We start from the raw sequence: 24,646 nt of genomic DNA on the forward strand, positions 1-24,646 counted from the left end.
CAATAGATTTACACAGCTTTTTTTCTTTCCCTCTATATACACAGCTTCTGCTTGGAAAATTTATCTCTGCATTACTCCTCGTACTTCTAGAAAGTAAAAAGTGGACACTTAAAAGCAACTTCAAACAAGGGGAGACAAGAATTATCAATGCCATATGTCAGAACAAGTTCTTTCTGAGGTTACATCAATATCAGAAGATGGGAAACAGCTCCCAAAACTGCTTTTAGGAGAACAACGAAAGTACTGAGTCCAGGGTCAGAGGAAACGATTTCCATGAACAGAAGATAAATGCAAGAGCTTGGCATCTTTTCCTGCTTGTAACAGCTAAATTCCCTCACTCCTTTTCAAGAGACGACTGCTTCTTTCATGAAGGAAGATATTTCAGAAATCTTAACTGTCCTTGCGTATCTATGGTTATATTAGCAAATTCGTACTTCAATACCAAGTACTTTATTAAAGCAGAAAGACCTAAGCATATAGCTCTTACTCCAACAGAAAGAAATGCAACAAAAGTGCGCTCTCTCACTCCCCTCAAATTCATCTGAACCTTTGTGGGGTTTTTTTTAAAACCTCATAGGCTTTTAGTGCTAACATCAAGGAATTACTATTTCAACCTACTGCAGCACGCCAAGGCTGCTCTCCTAACACCAGCCCGCAGCAGCAGACGGCCAGCCCTGTGGTAGGTATGTCTGGGACAGTTTTACAGACCACATTCTCACTTCCCCAGATGCAGAACTTAAGGTCACCCTGCCCACAAACTTCAAAGCAGTCATGCTTGGACATGTGAACACCTCCTGTTTGCCAATGGGCCTGGAAACCAAGTATTTTCACTCATGGTAGCTCCCCTTGCTCCAGTACTTCATTAAGCAGCACAGATTGATGGACAACACTTGAGCGCGGAAAAGAAATGCTTCAGATTTAAACAAATGATGTCCTAGCTTCTGATGTCTCATGCATAGAAGCTGAGAGTCCTTCTATCTGCATTCCAGGCACTGAGGGGAAAGGGTGTGCGTCCACCAGAGGACCTGCCACATGCACAAGAAGCGCACTTGAACACAATATCAGTGTTTCTCCATGTGGATACAAGGAATATTAACTTCAGAGACTTTTTGAAGCTGGGCATGCCAGGGCGGCACGAAGGTTTGGTGAATGAGAACTGGAAAGCATGGGGATTTTCTGTTGCTGTTGTTGCTTTCAGCTTTAAAGAAGGGCATCAGATGTGTAAGTGTGGTGTGACAGAAACTTACTCATAGAAGGGCTGAAAAGAAAAGTAAAAAGGAGAGAAAAAAGGAAAAATATCTTTGTCTGAAAGAAAAAAGAAAAAGAAGCAGCCCACCTGTGAGCTCAGTGACAGCAACCCCAGCTCCATGAAACAGGAAAATCAGAAGCTATGCTGCTAGTAAAGCCAGGACCAGAAGAGCTCAGAATCAAATTTTTCTTTCACATTTAGGTTCAAAACACCTTTATTAAAAAAATGGACAGCCTAAGCCTTTTTCTTGAACATGCTTTTCATGCTGAGACTAGAAGGAGGGAGGCACAAAGGCTCTTGTCTCTAGGATATCACTTACTGCTGACCATTTCCCACCCCGCTGATCAGCTGCCGCACCTCAGATATCTCAGCAAGCTTTTCCACCGGCAATAACTTTGTGTTTTCATGGTAAAAGCAATAGTTTCACTGAAGCTGTAACAGCAAAAATAATTTGAGGTTTAGAATTGTATTCTGTTTTCATGGATTACCCCAGAAAAACAGAGAACCCAGAGCACTTACTCACACTGCTCACGTGCGATGAAGCAATGCACGAGAAGAGCACCACTTCTCCTCTCCCACAAAACAGTCTCTTGTTCTCAATGTTTTCCACTGGTGAAAACAAATGATTGTTCAGTGCCTCATTGAATGCGGTTTTGCAGTGCGACAAGTGAACAGCTGGCATTTTTGTTCACGTAGTTTCTCAAGTAAGTTTGGCTTAGCATTTGAGCAGTTTTTGCTAAAATACGGGAAGGACAAACGGTATCTCAAAGATGAAAACACCAGCCAGTAGCTGGATGTGGACATAACCCCAGATCTTCCTGACTCAAAATGCTTTGCTTTAACAGCTACCAAGGTTATATCAGTTTTAGCTGAGGACGCAAGAAATTTATCCAGGGAGTCAGTGAAGAAATTAAGCGTTCATTTAGAAGCAAACTCCCTATGCAACTATGTGCTTTCTAGAGAACAAAAATGTTATCTTGCAAGCAGCCATTTTGTAAAAGCACTCTTGTTGCCTCTTTTAAAGGATGGATTCCCATCTTCTGTTCCAAAAAATTCAGCTCAAAAAACCCGAGATCAGTAGGTCTTGGTCATGTGCTGACATTTTATATCTAAGTAAGTCTTCCTGCACACACTGATTTTGAATTTTTTTCCCTGTTAACAATTTCTACCCCAGGCCTTCAGCTTTTCTCAAAGTTTAACGAGAATTCTGTTAGAGCAAACGTCCCACAACATGTCCCCATCTCCACTATTTCGGAGTGGCCCAGGTTGATGAGTACTCACTCGCAGATGTAGCACTGCTAAGTGGAGTCAGATGGCAGAGCGAGATATGGTACTAATTCATTTTGGTTTAGTGTGGATTTTCACTAAGTCAATTTCACTCCTTAGCCAGCAGTTTGTTATTTCACCTGGATCCAACAGAAAAGGTTGGATTCTATTGCATGGGGGTAAAGGTGTGATTTTCAAATCCTACTATTCATAAAGAAAAATAAAAATCAATTCCTTTGACCTTGTTCAGAAGAATATCTACTTTTGTCATTGCAATTCAATTTTAGAAGCCTTTTGGAAACAAGAGACAACCTATGCAAGCAATTATAAATTTTTATTTTTATTTTTTCACTCAAAAGCTGAACAGGAGTACAAACCAAGAACTACTCAAGGTTTATCCCTCTCTGACCATTCTTGGAAGAATGCAGAGAGCTTTCCTTTGCCCTTTAAAATTATTTATTTCCTGAAAAGGTAATAAATTGTACTGAAGTCAGGGGAAAGACTTTTATTAAACAAGGCCTCATTTCCATCGTATGTAAGGGAATGGATTTACTAGAGGAATTTTGCCCCTTCAAAAATAAAATAAAATAAAATCACATTCTGGCCTTGGGAAACGATGGAAGTTCCTCAAAGCAGAGTTTCAAAGGATTCCAAATGAAACTAAATGATACTTAGCTGAAGGGGGAAAGAAGAGGGAAACTTCCAAAGGGTTTGTTTCCCCAGGGTGAAGCAATGAATTACACAGGGATACCTGGAATACTTTAGAGAAAAGACAGTTACCAGAGACATATCATCTCTAGCTGGGGGTGCAATAAATTTGATTGGGAGAGTCAGTGAAGAAATTAAGCAAAACATTTAGAATATGACTCCCAACACACTGGACCAGGCTCTGGGTTCAGAGAAGGAGCTGCCTGGATCCAAGGCACTGATAATTCTGCTTCGGCAAGAAGAGCTTGCATTGAGCTTGTTTTGAAAACGAAAGCCACTTGTGAAGTTTATCACACAAACAAACTGACCACAGTGTCATTTCCAGATGCTGTGCTTCCTTAGTCTTTTCCCTTTCCGTATCCTCACTAGCCAAGTAGTACTGGGAAGAGATTTGGTTTGGGGCTACTAGACAAATTTCAAAAAGATCAACTGGAATTCATTTGCAGGACTATGAATGACAATAAAAATGATCAGTGAGTGAGACTTAGATAGATTATATGTCAAAGAGCATACATAGTATTGCTTTTACTAGCAGCATGAAAAAAACAAGCAAGCCAGAAACATCCTATGTAAGTCCAAAGGGTCTTAAATTTAAGACACAGTCCAATCACGGCATAATTACGTACAGATTACAGTTTAGATCCTTAGCAAGTTTTCATGCCCCCATTATTTTAACCGAAAGCAGAAATCCATTTTGCTGATGAAATGCAACTGATTTTAATAGTTGAGAAAGTTTGATTCTATGATTTTCTATGGTAAGTTTGTCTTCATAATATAGAACAGTGCCAGATCTGTCTAATACAATAATCAAGCTATATTTACCAAGAAAATAAGAACATGGACATTTACATGTTCGAACATAAAAATATTAGTCCATTTGTTATGGATAAGAGACATCATGAAAATTCTATTTTTTGTTATTAAATCTGAATGATTTCACAATGGCATCTTCTAACAAATTTAAGTACTAAGATAAAGACTTCCATTCCACATCACCTACTTGCAAGCTGAATGTACAATGTATTTCAAGTCAATACCAAAATGTCATTAAGATGCATGGAAACAAAACAAACAAACAAACAAAAAAACCCCCCAAACCCCAACATTATAAGTAGTAACAGCAAGCCCTGGAAGTCACCCCCATCCCAAACTGTATGTGTGAAGGAAGCTTCTGAGGAGCAATCACAACTACTCCTAAGGAATTCCACTAGGAAAGAGAAAGAAATCCAAGGTGCGCTATGAAAAAAATCAATCTTCTAGAATAATTTTAATGACGTTTTCACGTCTTCATGCAAATATTTGATTGAAAGTACTTGACAGCTTGAAAGTACTGCTGTCACACTGCAGCTCTGAAAGCACTTATTATAAACCTTCCCCCTCCACACAATGGTAATAAGAATACATCTTATAAACTCTATGAGGAGAGCTCCATTTAGACTACAGTCATCAGCCACAATTTCCAAGTTTACTCGACTGTGGGTTAAATTCACAGTTTATGCACTTTTAAAATATACTTATCTAAAAACACTGGGACTGCACATAACTGCACCCTGTGTGCTAGAACAGAAAGTCATTGATACTCAGACTCGTATTGCCAGTGCCAGTTCCAGAGTTTATTGCCCTGTTTTTCCGTCAGGACTAAATCAATACACAAGCGACATTACTGTGATGCAGGGGTCAGGCAGGGTTGGTGACTCTGAACAAGCCCCCCATGCTGGCCACAGGGTGACCTGGTATTTATGGCTTCACGCTCCCCCACTTCTAGAGAAGCAGCTGTGAAATGTGCTGCTGTCATCTGAACTCCAGCCTGATCTCACTGCCCAGCCCAGCTCTCTATGGAAAAATGTAGTAATGTCAAGGAGAAAAAAAAAACAACTGGATGCTGCTCTTCTCCAAATGGAGCCATTGCTACCTGGTGGGAGGACATCTCCAAACTAAGATGACATCCTCATTTTCAGCTCTCTTGATGCTAGCAGGACTCCTCAGGGAGGAGGTGAATAGGTGAAGTTGTCTTCTTCCAGCCACAGGGCTCAGAGTTAAACCCTGGCCTCTCCAAAAGATCCACTTATCAGTTGCATTGTGCTACCAGGGCTGATTTTTGCTTGGGCTCACCAGAATGACTTTCCATGGGCAGGGAAGGTCTGCCGAAATTCAAGTGATGCCATAACCAAGCTCTGTTTAGACAATATCATCTCCACCTCAGCCCAGGACCACTCGGTAACGGGTGAAACATAAGTTAATATGGCTGAGGTAGGTCAAAGCCTTACGATTTAGGGGCTGATGAAGATAGGCCAGGCCAGTTAACCACCCAACACTGCCTGAGGACTATGGAAATAAAGACATGCCTCTGGCAAAACACAGGGTGCTGTCATTCCGGTTGTAGCACCATTTCACCATCTTTTTATTTTCTACTGAAAATCAAGTGCTCTTACTGCATGAGGGGAGGAAGCGGGAGACTGCATGCCAGAAGAGACAGTGTAGATATTGAAAACATCTTTTTAAAAATGTGCCTCCACACAACTGCATGGTTTTGATCTTGGAATGAAGTGCTACATATCAATCAATCAATCACACAGAAAAGTTAAAAGTTATCAATAATGCACTTTATTTGCTTTAACTGTCTGGCTACAGCATACGTTGACACTCGTGCATTACCAGTTGTTTGCTGCTTTCCATCCCTGCTTGGTACCTAGTTGTGAAAGAAAAGCTACAAAAGTACAAAAATAAGTCTGTCATGCAATTCATAACTGTGGCAGAGACAGAGGGCAGGAAAAAAGCTGTTGCCGAGCAGTTCCATCCTTCCAGATGCTTACACAGAACTTCCAGATGTTTTCCTTGCATTTATTGCTTCTTTATAATAAGTAAGGGACTGTCTTCAAACACAGTGAGACTCCTTTAAATCAAAACAGTTTATACAAAAAGAACCTTCACTTTTTTATCTGTGCCCACATTAGTTTCCAAATTTTACAGAATAAAGCACATTCCTCCAAACAAAGTGGATGGCCTTACAGGCAGGAAAGGCCTAAATGACTTTTTAGTTCCCAGGAATATAAACGGTAAGCAATGATGAATTCATTGTTTGCTCTCCCTATGTCCTGGGGGCTGGCTGCGGTGCTTGGCTCAAGAGGCATGCCTAATTTTGGCCAAACACCATTGAGAACTCACCCAACACAGAAGGCTAATTGGCAGGATTGGTAAAATACACAAAAGAAGGGTTGTTGCTATTATTGCTATTTAAAATTCAGTTATAAAATCTCAGTATCATAATCCCACAGTCTAACGTCTAAACAGAGAATAATGCCCAAAGACATGTATGGAGGTCTACGGAAGAGTTATCCACATTGTAAAAACAGGGACTGACAAATTAAGAATGGGTGTTTAATCAGCATTTAGGCAGGAGAATATACAGGTTAACTTTCCAACAGAAACGATATAAGCCAGTAGTTATCTATAAATGTGGGTATATAAGAACCCCTAAAAGACCTTAGGCTTTCATGACTTATTCCAGGCCATGGAAATCCAGAGCAGAGCTACTTTTTCCAGCCCTGATCTCCAAAATCCTTCTTCAATGCTTTCACCACTTCTTAAAACAGTAGTTAGATATTCATTACCATTTTTGGGCCAAACCTGCAATTGGCCCAGCCAAATGCATTCATAGCCTAACTATGACTCCCACCAGAGAAACAGTTTAGCTTTGTCCTTAAATGTAAGATAAGAAAATGTGGAGGGTGGAAGAGAGGATGCCAACTTTCAGCTGTCGTATCTGCTAGGTTTCCGCCTGTTCCCTTGATTGCGCATTTAAACGTAACACGTGGTGGTGGTGGTGAAAGGCAAAGTGTCATTGAGCTGCAAGCCAAACCAGACATGATTTTATGGCTATGTGCGGTACACAGATCAGTCCTGCCTTACCCCCAGCGCAAAGGAAAGGCATGCTCTAGAGAAAGAGCTTTATGTTCCTTGTTACTCTCGAAAGATTTCAAAAGCAGCCTTGTTAAAAGAAAAAAGGGCTCGACTATGAAATCACTTCCTTCTGTTTAAAATATTTTACTCACGAACAACAAAAAAAACCCAACAAAAGGGCATGAAAAGGGAAAAAAAAATAATAAAAAAATCTGTTCTCTGCTTTTGACTTGTTCCTAGGACTCAGCATCCCACCCGCCCTGTGGGATGACGCAGTGTGCCAGATCCCGACCGCTCCAGCCAGTGCGTCAAGCGGCCGTGGCCCTCCCCGCACAATCGCCCTCTTGTCGGAGGGGGCTGGCGTCCGCCCCGCGCACGCTGACAGCATCGCCAACGGGAGGCCTGCACCCCTTCGGAGCAGCTCTCCTCCTCCTGCGGCAAGGCAGCGAGGCGTGGGGAGGGCAGGCGGTGTTAGGCAGCGAGCAAACAAGAAGCTCTTGTGTTAATCCCCTCCCGCTCCTGACCCCCCGAAACACAGCATGGATAGGGAAAAGAGGATCCTCTGCTTGCAAGCAGCGGGGCTTTGCCTGGCAGCACAGGCAGCAGGATGACTTCAGGAAGACCCGTTTATGAAAGTTTAAAAGTCAAACGAACAGTTCATTGCTGCCCCAAACTCAAGGGGGTTACTGACGGCTCAGCAGCATTTTAACAAAGATCCTAAGACGAGGAGTGGTTTGCCTCCTTCTGCCAATGTTCATAGGTTTACTCAGACTCCCAGCTCTGTTTTTCCTTGGTTCCCAAGGCATCCTCCCTCTCCTCCAGAAAGAACTGCCTCCTCCTGGGTAAGTGGGATGACCCACAGCAGCACAGCAGCTCCCTTCCCCACTCGGCTGCGGGACAGGACAGGGATCTTAAAAATAAACTGAAACACTTCCTTTCCCCTCTCTAGCAAAAAGCTGGTTTCTGCCTCAAACAGCAATGTATTACCCTGATCCGCACCATTAAGAAAGGCAGGGTGTCTTTTCCTCTGTATTATTGAGGTTCACTGATGCAGAAAAAGCCAGATCGCATGAGATAAATGTTCTGCAAGCTGCTCCAGGCAGCCTGAGACACCCACCTTTCCTGCCTTCCCCAAAGCTGAAGTAGATAAACTTGCAGCACTATGCACTGACTACCTTTGCGAGAAGGCACTCGGGCAGCGTGACACTTCAAGTTAAATCTTCTGCTTGTGAAAATTTTAAGCCAGACTTGCAAGCAGACTGCAATCAGTGCCAGAGCAGCAGGACACACGCCTGATCAACAGCGTGATCCCCACCGACTACTCCGAGCTGAAATAGCGCCTAATCAGCGATTCGAAGAAATGCTTAGCTTTTTTTTTTTTTTTATTAGAACCACAGAACAATCCTCCACTGGAGGTGCAAATTCAGGAATATGGGATGGCACTTGTCAGCTGATGGCAACTAATGATCTTTTCTCATGGTTCAGCTCACAGGCCCCTTAACATCCTGAACATTCAACCTCCCAAAAGTCTCTGTGGTTGCCCCCATGCCTCATTCGTGGCCACAGGCTACTTTTTTTTATTATTATTATTATAAAAAAAAGAAAACAAATCACAAGACCAAGGTCCACAGGTGTTTCCCAGCCACTTTTATCTTGCAACTGTGTCTCATAGGTGATAGAGGGGTGAAAGCATTGCTGCTCCTTTACACTATAGCCATAGGACTGATCTCCTCCAACCAGAGAAACCACACTGCTTTGACAAAAAAAACAAAACAAAACAAAACAACAAAACCCCGTTTCAAAATAATACTGAAGTGGGAAAGGCAAATACAGAATGAACAGTGTCACAGGCTGGAAGTGCTTTTGTTGTCTTCAAACAGGTTTAATAAAATAACACATTACTTCTCTGTAAAAGGTGTTATATGCAGATTAAAAGAGGTGCTAAAGCAGAGCATGCGCAGAACACTTAGTGACTTTAACTGCACCAGTAACAAGAAATAAGGTCTGGTTTGAATTCTGAAGAAAGCTTCAACATGTGCTACCTGCAGTCCTGAAAAATCTTACTTCAAATAGCCCCAATGAAGAATTAGATATTACTGAAACACATCTGCAGCTAAACTTGAGTCATCTGCAATTTGGCTAATGCTACCTAACCTCTGGAGTTGTTCCACTCTTTCCAGAACAATACCTGGAAAAAATAAGATACTTATTAGGGAGAAAAAAGGGCTACTTTATGGTCCTTGTTAAATCTCAAACCAGGACATTGTGGCCACACTGGGTGGCCAGTACATCTTCCCTGTGACCTCTACTCAGAGCGGAATGGAGGAGCCTGCAGACACTACCCAGCCTTCCAGCTGTGTACATACCTCTAGTCCCTTACATGCTTGGTATTAGCAGCCACGTATTATTTATTCAGTGACTATTTATTTATTCCTCCAACTCTGCATTGCACTGGTATAAGCGTTTACTATGTCCCACCCACCTTATTATTATTTTTTTTTTTTTTTTTTTTTTTAATCTGAGCCAGTCTTTCACCTCACAGGAAATACTCCACTGATGTACGAACACCAGTTCCTTCAGGAAGGAAACCAAGGTCTAAAATCAGGACACGTAGAATATGACTTATCAATGGCTGAACAGGTTTGTCAACTACACAGTTTATATTCTGGTTACAAAGCTAATCACTAGGTCAGAGAGCAACACATACATTCTTAATCTAACATAGGAGTTGACACAATGACTCACATCAAATCTCTGCAACTATTCTGCCCTGTTTGTGCAGGCAGTAACTGCTACAAAGCACAAGTCACAGTGTAAAGCCATGGAAATCAGGATGTCAAAGCAAGAACTGGGCTAAGTTTTGGGCTTTGCAGACTGTATACAGTTGCATTTATGGACTACTAGGGCAACTTCACAATACTAGGATCCCAAGAGACTTGTGTACAATCTGGAGGACCTCATGGGTGGGAACACAGGTTGGGACAAGGAGACAACTGGTACCACCTCGGCCTTCCTGCAGCTCACTATCACCTGCAGCAACAAAGAACAGAACTAACTGCAAGAACACCACCAGGGAATGGCACCCAGTATCCAGGCTGCACTTTTGCATAAGAAAACTGAGAGCTCCAGACAAAAACCAAATACAGCCATTCACAAAAAGACAGGAACCTTTTGACTGCAAAGTGCATCATGATATTTGCCTCACGTTTCCCTGTTTTCCAAGCCCTGGAGCTTAGGCACCTCCTGAGCAGCGTGCTGAAGCACGGCAGTGCCTCACATGCTACTTTTCTGTACTGGCAAATTGGCAGATACTCAGATGTGCCAAACGTTATAGACCTGAGCGAACTGTACATGCAGTCCTGCTTAACATGCAAAATCTTTCCATCAATAGCCTGTTAACCCCTCATTGTTCTCCAGACATGGGATTACTGCCTGAATACACACAACACCTTTTGGGTGGCAAAAAGGAGACTAGAGGTATATCAGTGGAAGACTGAGCCTTCCCCGTACTATTTTAAGGTTACTGCCATTTGGCATCTTCAAAGGCAAAAGGGCGAACACTGCACAGGACAGGCTGCTACAATAGGTTTTAAACCTGCATTGCTGCAAAACCCCCCACCACCTTACATCCCGAGGTCCTGGATTTTCATCAGTTTCATGTTATAAGGCTGAGTGACCAAGTCTTTTATACTCACTTTCATAAATAAGCTTGATAGTCCCAACACAGTAATGAATGCTGGGGGTTCTTATTGCCCCCACCTCTTCTAGTGTCTTACAAATGCTGCCACCCTCCCAGGAGCTGGGCATGCATGACTGAAATCATCTGATAAGAAACTGAGTGGGGAGAACAGAGGAGGCAAAGTAAGCACTTACCAAGCACAATGACCACAGTCTTCAGGAGGCTCATCATGGTGTCCCGATTCCTGCGGGGTCCAGAACTGTGTCTGGACATTCTCATAGTCCTTTGTCGGACGTACCCAAAGATATGTGCATATAGGACCACCATGACAACGAAAGTGACCAGGTTGAAAATAGCCCAGAAGACCAGGTAGGAGTCACTATAGAGCGGTGCCATGTTGGAGCAGTGAGTGATATCACAAATACAGTTCCATCCGACACTTGGTATGGCGCCCATGACGATGGCCATAGTCCAGATAACAACAATTACGACCACCACTCGCCGGTTGCTCATTCGAGTATGTAGCTGCATTCGGAAAACTGTAATGTGCCGCTCAATAGCAATGGCCAACAAATTGGCTACAGAGGCTGTCAGGCTAGTGTCAATGAGACCCTGACGGAGAAGCCAGGTGCTTACAGTCAATCTTCTAGTGTTGGGTCCTGTGTTGAACATTAAGTAAAAGTAGGCCAGCCCTGCAAAAAAGTCCGCAGCGGCTAAGTTGGCCATTAAGTAATAAATAGGAAAGTGGAATCGGCGGTTGACATAAATAGCCACCATAACCAAGAGGTTGGCCAGCATTATGAAGATGCAGACGGTAATCCCCAGTCCCATTACAAGCTTGCTGACAGTGTTCCATTCAGTGGCTAGATATTTTCCACTTCGGTTATAAAAGAAGGCAATGGTTTCATTGTAGTAGCACTGTGGTTCGCTCATGGCTGTGGACTGAAAGAAGAGGGGAAAAGAGAGAAAAAAAACCCAATGACATCAGAACTGAAAACATATGATTGCCTCCACAGACAAGACATGCACAGAGAGTGGGGAGGGGGACAGGAAAGGAACACGCTTCAGAACAAATTTATTTTTTCAGACTAAATGGCATTCCACAACTCGCAAACAATTGCTCTGAGGAGTCTCATAATAGCAACCAGCTTAGCAATGACCAGAAATGCTTCCATCTGCTCTGGAAGCTAGCATGATTTTTGACGTAGTTGTAAATTGCATAGCAAATGAGCTTCCAGCCAAGCAGACCTGCTGAAAAATTCACTTAAAAGAGAAGGGCATGCAATTGGTAATTAAAAAAAGTTAACTCTATTACAGGACACGTTATTTACATTATCAGTGCATAAATCTGTTCTTTGTCTGTAGCAGCGTTAAAAGAAGAGCTCCTCAAAGAGGAGGAAAAGTGGATTACATTTCCCAGCAGGTGTTGACTCTTTCAGGTCTCTATCAGGGGCATTCCATCTTGTCCTACCTTAAAAATTGGGAAGCATACCTTTAATTAAGATTGTCAATATGCTCTAAGACTGTGAATTGCCAGGGCCAGGGACTATGTCTGTCCATAAAGCATGAAGTGCATTTATAAACAATAAAAGAAGCATGCCACTGTATTTCTATGACCATTCTTTTTCCATCAGCCGCCTTTCTAAATAGGGTTGGAAACAGACCATGCTTTTATGTATAACTCATCTGCACTGGCTTATTCCAATTTGAAATAGAAGGAGTGAGGCAAGAAATCAGAAAATCAATATTTGACTTAACTAGTCTTAAAAGCTTCAAACCTGATTTCTTGCATTAAGTATTACTATGGCTATGTCAGGGAATACATGATTAATTTTCCGTGCAGAGTACTCATCTGAACACAGCCATGGAGGCAAGAAACAAGCCCTACACTTCACCAGAATGTAGAAGTTTTGCATAAAACTGTTGGCTAACAAGAAAATGCTTAATGAGTTTCCTTCCTCAGCCATAATCAATTACTCAAGGTGCAATTCCCAAAAGGCAAACCTTGGGAAAAGAAACCCCTCTGAATAACATCCTGGTTCCTTGTTTAGCATGGCTTCACAACGAGGATGTAAAAATAATACTAAAAAACCAAAATAAAACAAGAAACTCGTGTCAAAAGAGTCTCTTTAGAAGGAGACTCAGGAGACCTGGCTCTGACACCTTGCTTTTATGGCTGTGAAACCCTACTGGCTCTACTGTTTTAGCAAGAACCTGGGTAATAAGCCCAATCAAAGAACAGATCAACAACACTAAAAGATAAGAATTTCTGCCCATTAAAACATGCAAACAAATGTCCTGTGTTTTGGACAGCTCCAGCCATTCAGGAAACACTGCAGCTGACCTAACCTTCATGTTAAAACCAAAAATGTACAGAATTGGTAAACAGAATTAGTTACTGGACTCAAGTGAAAATAGTACCTGATAAAGATTTCCTTAGAATTACCCAATGCTATTGCTGTTTCATTTCCCTCTGTTCATCAACACAATTCAGCTAATTCCAAATAAAGCAACATAGAAAACTTTCCACCTATATCCCAAATGCATTACATGACATTTAGATTTACGTGAAAGAAAAAGGTCTTTTTAGAATGATTTTACCTCCAACCTAAACATTGATCAGAACATTTGCAGACCCAGGATAATAAAAAGCTAAAGTAAGTAGTATTTCTCAGCACAGTGACTATAAAACTTTTATTATTCCTCTAGGATACATCAACTCTTAGGTTAGAAACCTTTCAGCCTTAATTATTTAAGAATTTTAAAAAGTTCTCATGTAGGATCTCTCTGTTGCATAGAAAAAACAATTTATAAGGGATATTTAACAAAGGGAGACCTAGCTACAAGACATCTGGCTTTAATTCTTTGGTTAAAGACCGTGTGCTAATAACAGGTCAAGTATAAGAAACCTTGAAGGAGAGAGGAAGTCATACGAATGAATTAGTGGCCCTTATAAAAGCTTGCCAACATCCGCATTAATTATGTGAATGCTCTGTATTTTTTTACTCTCTGTAGGAATATCTGGATGCAGTCTTACAGTCTGAATTACAGAGAAGGTTAGGACTCCAGGGTCTAGTGCACTTTTGTGGTTCTCAACTAATTCTCTTTGTCTATATATTTGTTGATCTAAAATTTTCTTTCAGATGGCTGCTACCTATACGTAACGATTCCTGCTCCACTGTTGCTCCCGTGGAGGGAGGCCAGCTACACCTGGCAGAACACATATTTTTGATTCAGAAATTTAAAATGTGGAAGATACTTTTTTTTTTTTTTGCGGGTTTGTTTTGCACATGGGATTAGGATGTGAATTATCCCTCATTTTTGTAATATCCTACCCAGCCTCTTCATGTGAAATCTGAAACAAGAGATGATAAAAAAATTTGTCTTATTCACAAAATGCCAAGCCAGGGCAACACACATAAGAATACGTAAAATGCTACAGAGTCAGACTTGTTAAGTTTAAAAGCATGACAGCACTTGAGCAGTCTCAGAGGAATAGCATGAGGCTCAGTGTCTTCTCTCCTTTTGAAGACACAGTAACAAAATGCTCTGTTCACATAAGGGATTTGGGAGTTTTGTTTTTAGGGTGTGCTATCTAAAACCCAGGATCTCCTTTAGAAGCAATCTTTTCAGTCCCAAGGGAAAGAAAAGCAGCAGAAGGGAGAGTTTGCTGACAAGAGTTCAAACAGGAGACTTCCAGACGATCAGGTTTCTCGGATGCCAGTGTATACCTTACAGGAAGGTTTTGACCTCGCAGGTCAGAAACATACAAATCCCAAGGCATCACATTTACCTGTGATGCTGCTATCTCACTGGAAAGGCTTAAGCAGGAGGGAAATATAAAGTATCTCTGAGTACTGAAAGCGTTAACATACCATAATGGCTTATGCAAGCAGGCAGACCCGTCCCCTCTCCTGCCCTTGCAGGAAAAGGGGCAGGGAAGTTTATATTTTAATTTCCTGAAGTTTCACTCAGTGTGTTTCATTGCCTGGGTAAGCCAGATGTGCAGTGCCCCGGGATTTACCTCATCCATTTAGTATATCTCAACAGAAGTTTAAAACAAACTGAGCTGCAAATTGCTCATGTTAACTAAACCTCTAGGACACATCTGTGTAGAAAGAGAAAATGCCTGAATTATAAACCAACATGACAGATAAAGCAAAATGAAATAATAGCAGGCTAAAAGAAAAGCCTCTTCTAACCACGTGAAGTTGCTTTAATACTCAAGACACAGTTGTCTCAAACCAGAGAACAAGAAAATCCTGAGTACGTGGAGTTAAATCTCTTAAAATCATGAGATGTAGTTATAACCATAATGCAGTACACACAGACCAGGAAATGTGGGCTTTAATAAATACAATTAATAAATACAATAGATACAGATAAATACAATACCAGGGCTTAATAAATACAATTCAGTCTGCTTCTACAGTTAACATCTAGTTATCCTGTGGCCAGAAAGTCACCTTGGGTGACGAGCCACTATCTGCTATACTTGTCCTCTTGGTTCCTGTCTTCTGATGGTACAGGACCATGCCACTGGGGTGGCAGCGCGGAGACTGAGAATAAGAACCCATGTAAGCAACTTTCGAGTGTTTTGTGCTTGATTCACCCTGCTGCTGCCCCACCTCTCCATCAGCGCTTAAAGAGTGGGCTGAGGATTTGGATCCAAGGCATGGAGCAGCTTGCTTGTTCTCGGGTGAGCAGCCCCTTACCCCCTTCCCCTCTCAGGGAAGAGACCAGCGTGGAGAAGGCACTGCCTGCCTGGAGCGTGAAGGTGAGACAGGATCTGTGGATCCTGCCACCATGGTGGTGAGTGACAGCCCACCTGGTGAGGGCTGTGCATGGAGAGATGCACAGGGTGGAAAACAAACACCAACAAGTTTTCAAACACCGCTGATGGATACTGTCTAAATGAATCATTAGTTAGCACAAGGTGCCCGATGGGCAAATGATCAGAAAACCCACTGCAATCCAGGCGTTTGCAGAGTTACACAGTCCACCTAACAAAAAAAAAAAAAAAAAAGAAAAAAAGAAAAAAAAAAAAAAGGACTAAGCCCACCAGCAGGCATGGGTGCATTTATTTCTTGCCGAGAGAAACAGAGCTGAACATTCTTAGAATACTAAGGTCTGACTTTTACAGAGCTTTTAAAACTTGGAAGCCACAAAAATGATTCCATATCCAAGAAAACTCTTAAAAATATTTTAACCCTTAGCTCTCCAAACACAGTCTGCTCCTCTCTTTTTTCCCCTTTACTGAATTAACCTCGACATGCTGCTGTTTTCTTACCCAGGACGAGACGAAAAGCAATTTATTTGGCAAGGAAGTCTGAGGAAGATGACAATCCTGCATACAACGCAATGCCAAGTACAAGCCAGAGACCTCAATTTTTCAGCAGTCATGCAACTTCTTGAAGTTTGTGAGACTGAGAGGAGACTCCTATACAGGATGAGCTTTCAGTTCTGAAGTTGCTCCCCTTGGATCCCAAACCCAATATTATCATTCTCAGTGCTGCCCAGAAATCCAAAAAATATTTCAGAGGAAATGCAGAATTGGGAATGGTAGGCTAGGACTCCAGAACAGCAATAGGTGTCTTAAAGTTTTTAGTGCAGCAGCAGCGAATCAAAAAGCAGTAGCACTGCCTTCAGTTCAGCTAAGTACTCTAACAACAGGAAGGCCAGAACTGAAAAAATGGGGGAAAAACCACCAACTTCAAAATCCCCAAATAAGGGTGTCAATTAAGAATATCTTTAAAATAAGCATAAGCAAGTAAGTAGAGGAATAATTGAATCAATGTGCAAATACTTTCTCAACCCACAACTGCAAAACCATGGGTTTTATGAAAGTAAAGTTGTAACAGATGAGAAAAAATTCCAATTTGCAAGAAAAACTTCTCCATTACCTAATGAAAAGCACAAACTGTTGTTAAAACTGCAGAACGCAAAAGAAACAAGAAGTTTAAAAATAAAGGGGAAAAGGTGGCATTTCCTTTAAAGATAAGAGTAGAACTTGAGGAGGCATTTATGCAAAATTTAAGTGAAAAATAATATCGGACCTCAAGGCAAGGGTCCTGATTTATTATAGCTTTATGCATACTGTGCCTTATGTACAGACATAATTTAATCTGCACAGTGAAAGTACGAAACCCTACTACCAAGATACAACAGACCCTTTTCAGAATTGCATCTCACAACATAATCGTTCAACAGACTTAAAGAAAAACTTGTATGCTAAGATGTGGCAGTTCAGTCACAGAAGGCCACTTCTTCATTTCACTAGGCTCATTTTACCCTTCAGATAGCTGAAAAGGAGCAAGCAAAGGAATCTCTTTGCAAGGGGATCCCTTTAACTCTGCTATAGCATGATAAAGCATAAAGTTACTTACAGATCCTGTGGCAATAGCTACCGTATCTATTCATTTTTAGGATGCTTTTGTAGTAGACTGTATTACCATACAGTCTCAGAACTAACAAATGTTCTAACTACTAGAAACTGAATGGAGAAGTTCTCTGCATCCTACAGTTTATACCTGAAAAGGGTAACCCAGCATACCTAGATATCCAGTGTACCAAAGAGACCCAGTCACCAGCAATACTGAAAGAAGAAGCAATTTTACTGCTGGAAGGTATAATTCACAAGTGACACAGATCCTGTTGGAAACTGTGATTACAACCTCCACAGATTGATTATAAAACCAGGGAGGGTGTTGACCTTCCTTAGTGCTTATTCACTGTCGACTGTTAGAAAAGCAAGTTCAAAAATAGCTTCCGTGGGCTAAAAAAGGAATGGGCGAGAGCAGGAAGTCCAGCTAACTCTAAAAATGTCTTTCTTCTGGAAGATGCCAGATTTGCTAACTATCAGGTCTGAAATACCTCGACTCAGCCCTACAGCTTTTCAGGACAGATAAATCAGGAGCCATGCAATTCACTATTCAAACCCAAGAGCATTAGTGAAGAGCAGCAATGGTCAGGAGCATACTGAGCTGGCCCAACAGGGCCCCAGATGGCCAGCTCTGTGGTTTCAACTTCTTGCACTTTCTACTGCTGCAGAAAGGAAGCATACATGCACGGTGTACATGCACATGAAGTCTCCTTCACTGTAGAATTCTGCAAGCAAAAGGAGATTTAGGAAAATAAAATGGTAGAATTGGAAAAAAAAGTACCCAAGGAAGGGCAGAGAGTGAACCCATCCCTCCAGAAACCTACCCAATAATTCAGACACTCCTGTATCGTCGTTCCTTTTACACAGATCTGGCATTTTCAGATGAGCTGCATCCCTCGCAAGCACTACCTACATGTTCTGGTGAATGCTTTCCCATTGAGGAGGAAATGAAGGGCACAGTCAGTCTGAAACAGGGCATAGTCTGAATCAGGGCATACTTCTACATCAACACTTCCCCCCCTTACATTGCTAGGATGGCTTGAACACTTTTATTACTAAAGATTTGTTCCCGGACCGCACAGCGGTTCTCTGCTGCCCTGTTCCTGCCTTCCAAGCTCCTCTCAAAGGGAGGCCACCACTGCAATGGGGAGGTACTGCAAAAATAAGCTAACTGGCTTTGCCACTTGCAGAGACATTTTTGGGCATGTTGAGCCCAAATTGGGTAGTTGAGCTCAAATGTCCCATGCAGTGTCCCATGCAGAAGAGGTTTCTGCAAAGCCCTTCAAGTTTCGTTTTCTTCCGGGGAGCTTTCATGACAAGCTGAGATTCACAAACATTAGCCAAACACGGGTACAGGCTCAACACCTCCTGACTTTTGTGGTGCAGGACAGACCTTCCCCAAAGACTGCAACCCCGGGAAGATCTTTCCGGAGGGAGATGCAGCACGCAGTCCCCTATCTGTGTCACTTTAGGAGCCGTCAGGGTGGAAAAAACAGGAGGAAAAAAAATAATGTGCATCTCTAACATCCCAAGTGAGTTTCCACGCCTAATGAATTGCAACATGCGTCCTTTGGGCACAGTTTGGTGCTCAGTGAGCCAAGCTGGGAATTAATTCTTGGCTCCAGCAGCTGAAAGACTGGTCTTTTATGCAGAAAAAAGGCTGTAGGCTATTGGGGCTACTTCTGTCTCCAGGGCACACCTTCCATCACTCCTCACCAAGCAAACCAGCAAAGTGAGCACTTGGGAGAGTTTAGCCTACAAGCAAAATGCTTATTCAAAATCATGTTAATGAGCAGAGCAAGTTTCATTTTGGGCAGGAAATTGAGATTTCCAAATAGAAATAAAAAGACTATCCTGTGTTTACCATGGCAAATACATTTTTTTTTCTGGAAATATACATCAGACAGTTCAGTAACTTGTTCGTACAGTATTGATCAGCTGCCCATAAGGCAGAATTGCTCTCCTTTGAACACAACAGAGATGTATTTTGAACCCCTGATAATCTCATCTCGTATAAGAATAATAAAAAAAAACAAACATACTGGTATTTAAGTTTCTGCTATCATGTCTGTAACTGGGTGGATATACCTGTAATCACAAACTGTTTCTTCCAGTCTCACGATTTGCTTTTGTTCTCTTATTCACCACCGCCAGAGGTCTGTTTTGGTAAAGAGGTTAATTTGTTTACTCACCTAGAAGGGGAGAAGAAAAATCCACACATTTGTTGGCAGCAGAAATTTGGGCACCAAATCCAAAACACAAACTGTGTTGGGCTTTACTGGGGAAAGGGGTGACAACAGCTGTGCCACCCCACAAGATTTGGTTCTCAAGCACCATTATAAAGAGGAAAAACCTATTGAGGGTGACCATTCTGTGGCAAGGATAGGTTAAATCTCTTCCACTCTAGTTCAAACAAAGGAGAAGGAAAAAATAGAGAAGTATTCAATGGCACAGAGTGGGAGAAGTGTTTTTTGGCTCTGCTAACCACACAACCATGAAAAGCCACTATAATGGAAACTGCTCTGGCTTTCTCTTTGGAACAGCTGCAAGGCAGCTATTTAAATGTACTCATTTACTTCTAGTGTTTGGCGGGTAGGATCCACTGCTGGCAAAAGCAAAGAGAGAATGATGAATTTTTGTTGTTTTCTTATTTTATGCATTTCTGAAGCACTGTTGGAAGTCCCTGGTTCATTAAGCAACTGGAGCTCAAATCATTTCTTCTTCAAAGCTTTTACTGTGGAATTCATCTCATGCCATTCACAAAGAGAGAAGATACTAATCACTCCACAGAGTACATTAATCAGTTTAGATCACCACTTGTTGCGTTTCCTTTTTGCAAACAGCAAAACCCTCTGGGATGCTAAATGCTTCTTACAGACTTATTTAACCTTCCGCTTACTACATTATCCAATTAATCACATTTCTATGACAGAATTTTGCTTATACATAGCTGAGGTATGAAGTCATCACATGTACCGCAAAATATCCCCAACGTAAAAATTAAAAAGTTCTGTTACATTTTGTTTCTCTCTCTTTAGGAGCAGGATGGCTTACCTAATCTGAAATCACTAGATTCTGCCTTACAATAAAACCCCGTTGCCAAAACCTCAGACACTGTTCTGGAAATTTTTCATTTCATTGACTTCCTTGACATATTGTGAATATTGTTCCAGAACTAGTTTCTATTCCAGATTTCAGCTATGGATAGCTGAACTACCCTGAAACTTTATTTATCCTTCACATTTAAATATGACCAACACGCTTTAAGTCTGTGCTCTCAAATGATGCCTTAAATCTCACTCTGTGTGTCTGGTAAGAGGATGCTGGAGGGGAAACCAGATTGCACCAGAGAGCTTCAGACAGGTCAGTGCATATGGATTGTATGAAAAGACATGGCTGTGGAAAATGTGTTGCTTCAGTAGAGGGTTGTAGAGAGCACCAAAAGCAGTTCCTGTATTGACACACTAGCAATAAGAATATTTTAGAACAGTAACAACAGTTTCACACCTGGCATCAAGAAGTGACTTTCAAAAACTTTTCTGAAATGTGAATCTTTTTTGTTAGCTGGTTCAGAAGACAAATCTTGAGAAAGACAGTATTTGCAAGTAAACTAGTAGGAACTTCCCTCGTCATGGTGCCACTACAAGAATCTGTAAGATTCAAGTCCAAGCAAAAACCTGTCAGGGTGGGCTCTGGATTGCAAAAGGTCTTGCTGAGGTCTCTGGAATTCTCCCTTGTGGTAAATAACAGTCTATTCTTGTTTGTCCTCTGCAGTTAAAGGACTGATGATAGGCAGAGGAATATTTATTACTGACATACATACACATACATATATGTACATACACATGTACGCATGATAAATAATATTTATTTCTAAGACTAAATTGAACAAATGTGAAGAAAACCAACTATCCTGGCAATGCTAAAGGAAAGTTTAAAGATAAAAGATAAAAAAGATTAGAGAAAGTTTAAAGTAAAGTAGCAAAACACTTCTTTTTGTAACTGAGATGCCATCTAGCTCATGCAGAAGGCATGCAAGGCTACTTCCAAGTTTTAAAAAAAACCCTTTTCTTAAAACATTAGTCTCTAAATGTCTTCTGCAGCACACTGTGGCATCTGCTCAGTTTCAAAAGGCAAAATAATGTCCTCCAGAAAAAAAATGTATTTTAATGACTATAGTTTTCTAAACTATATCCAAAGTTCATTTGTATGTCAACACAAATGTTAAAGGCAAGCCCATGCAGTCCCAGTCTGAGAAGTGCTTTACTTCAGTACTTCCGTCTAATGATTCGTCTCCTTAGCTATGTCTCACTACATCCCTGCCTGTTAAAAAAGCTCTTCCTTACCCTCAGAAACATATACATGGCTCCCAGCTGATTGTTTGGAGCTGTTACACCTTTACATAGGATTGAAGCCTTATATCAACTATCAGATCCACAATGTTTACTGAAGTCTGTGGGAATTCATGCATGCCCACATGAATATCAAATTTGAGTCGATTTTTACAACCCAAGGTTGACAGAATGATATTTTCTACCATAATCTCCCACACTGAGACACTGACACTCCCACATCTTTCCTTTGCTTCCTGATGCCATTTCTTTTCAGCTCCCAAGTCAAATTTCACTGTACGACAGTCTCTAAAACCCAAGCGTGGAGCGAAACTGTCTGGATTACCAGTCAGTGACCAGAATCATCCATTTATCTCTAGTCTTTGATATAGCAATGTAAGTCCAGGTCAGGATTTGTTCAGTAGAAACTCCCTGCAAACACAGGACACGTATGTTTATTTACCCGTAATTACAACAGAATGGTGACTATGCTGATCAAAGTCCTTTACAAGCGATCGCTTTTCTTCCACTCATTCTTGCACCACACAGTTAACCTTATTTTCCCTTTGAGAAGGCATTTATCCTGAATAGCAACCCCTAGATACACAAATTTCTCATACATAAAGAAGACTATGAAGAGAGAACCCATGACGACAGGGGTGCAAATGCCTTTCAGAGCACGCAAGGAGATGACCTGAGGGAGCCTTTCTCCAGAAAGGGAGAACAGTCCGGCAGCACCCAGGCAGGCTGGGATGCAAGCATAGGGCATCCACCTCCTACCAGGTATTCTGTTCAGCTGTAAAGACACAAAATCCTTCTCTGACCCTAAGAGTGACAGAGACTTGAAAAGCAACAAACGTTCTCCATTTGAAACACAGGAGGAAGAGGAGCACAAAGAAGTTTCTCCAAAGCCGATTTCAGATTTAGCTCGTTTCACATCACTGCCCTTTAGTGGACCTATTTTTTGTAACTTCACAAGGTCCAGGGATCTCTGAACTACTGCACTTCTAAGTGCACACTGCTAAGAGATGCAGTCCCCTAAGCCAAAGAATCTCCAGCAAACAAAAAAAAGTGCAAAATAAACATTAGCTCTCCCATTTTCTGACATCTACCTTAATCAATTGTGGTGTCCTCTTCAGTAAAATACATGTCTTAAAGGCTTTAAGTTGTAACAGATACTTGGGTCTCTATGAAGTCAAAGGGACTTTGAAAATGCTTTTCTGAGATGAAATCTTGACTAACATCTCCTTTTCTGTTTGTAATATTTACTTCATCGGAAAACACAAGTACTTGGTGTTCAGTACATAAAGCTGTAGAAATCACTTAGGTATTTATAAATACTAAGTCTGAAACACACACTTTGATTCCTTAAAGCAAGATTAGTCTGTTAGTAATTTTAAGTATATTATTAATTTTATTGCTGCTTTTGGCAAAAACTTTAGCTTTTCTGATAAGAACACTGAACCTGAAGTTTCCTGCCATACTATTCCAACCGAACCACATTATGACCTCCTTCTACTTTGTATTCATTAGGCACAGTAAAAATCAAACCATAGTGCAGGGACCACCTATGTGGAGTCAATAAAGATCATATTTGGTCGTATATTTTCTTCTACAAATAGTAGTATAACACAGCAATGTTATTTCCCAAAGTATAGCAACATGATAAGTGCCTATAATACAATATTTAAGGAAAAATTCCCTCGATGACTCAGAAGCGAGACAGGAGAAAAAGCCAGGATGCAATGAGGAAGTAAGAAAGAGGTTCACTCAGTTCAGCTGCCAGAGTTTCATTGGGGTCTACTCACCTCAATCACCTCAGGTTGGGACATCATGGAGGACGGCACCAAATCGGTGGGGATATCCATGGTAGCTCAGAGTGTCCCTGCTGTCCTTGCACCCTTTCTCTGCACCCACGAACCCTTGGTCGGAACACAGAAGCACTTCCTCAGACCCTAGTCATGCTGGCATTTGCTCCTAGTAGGAAGGAAAAAAAAAAAAAAATAGTTGAGAAAATAAGAGAGCTGGGTATGCAATCAACACCCAAGCCCCTCAGCTGCTGCAAAACCAGCCTGTAAGTTTGCACAACCCAACCCGCTTACATGGCCATTCTCAACAGATTTGCAGGAGAAGTTTCAAAGGGCACATTAGAATTTGGTTCAGAACAGCAAAACAATTCACTCGACGACGCAAACTAGAATTCATACAAACTGAATACCGCAAGAAGGCTACTGCATAAGCCGCGTACACATTTGCAAGGAAATATGGTCACCTACAGAGCACCGGAATCATGTTACACCAAAAGAAAAAAGCCCTCACAGAAGAGTACTTGTAGAATTACTTGCTGGAATTTAGGATACATTTATTTCCTCAAGAACTATTGTTTTACAATTCAGTGATCACATGAACTTTTCTTCTGTGTTAAGAAAAATAACTTAAACATTATGACATCCTTACTCTTGATTTATTTTAACCGTACTTATTTTTGTGCTAGTTAGGCACAGATTTGCTGTAGGTGAACAGGCTGAATTGCCATGTAAAGTTTGATCAGAGGATCCAACAGAATGAAGTTATTTCCGTAACTACCATGTTTATCAAGGTTAGATCAGTGTTTGCATATGTTTCTATTCTTTTGTGCAAAGGAAAACCTAACAAAAGGGGAGAAAACTCTTAAGTGTCCAAGAAATTAAGCCCATTTAAAAATTTCAGTCAAAGACTGCTGTAGTTTTTTTTACCCAGACATATACAACACAACCCACAAATTAGCAACCACAAAAAGGATTTTGGAGAGACACCTCTTGGTCTCTGTATCTACCACTTCCTATTCTGTCAATTATGTCAGAAAACCACTTGTGCTAAGTGTATTCGGCGGCCAACAAATATACCAAAAATAACCCCAAACCTAAATGGTATTTTTCAAACTGAGACAACGGTGTAGTCATACAGACAATGCTAATAAGTTTCCTGACCTCCAGTTCATTTTTTCAAAGGCAACGCTTAACTTACCAAGCCAAGAAAGAACAGATAAGTGCTGTAGGAAAGTTGCACTCCACATGCTTTTCTGAGTCACTTGTGTCTTTTTTTTTTTTTTTAAATGATCATTTAAACTCAGCCTTTGCACGCCACTGTGG

General features: G+C 41.3%; 1 protein-coding gene across 4 annotated transcripts in view; it reads right to left on the bottom strand.

The window, feature by feature from the left end:
* The window catches only part of LPAR1 (lysophosphatidic acid receptor 1), an 84,836-nt gene that overhangs the window by 37,414 nt on the left and 22,776 nt on the right, over nt 1-24,646 (bottom strand). For all 4 annotated transcript variants that reach the window (XM_054185917.1, XM_054185915.1, XM_054185916.1 and 1 more), the window contains 2 exons: nt 23,324-23,492; nt 10,997-11,744 (listed from right to left, as the gene is read on the bottom strand). In XM_054185917.1, coding sequence (XP_054041892.1) covers nt 10,997-11,744; nt 23,324-23,383 — 808 coding nt within the window. In that variant the 5' untranslated portion in view covers nt 23,384-23,492. The remainder of the gene's footprint in view (nt 1-10,996; nt 11,745-23,323; nt 23,493-24,646) is intronic.

This window comes from Rissa tridactyla, chromosome Z, assembly GCF_028500815.1.
Source record: "Rissa tridactyla isolate bRisTri1 chromosome Z, bRisTri1.patW.cur.20221130, whole genome shotgun sequence".
Lineage (NCBI taxonomy): Eukaryota > Metazoa > Chordata > Aves > Charadriiformes > Laridae > Rissa > Rissa tridactyla.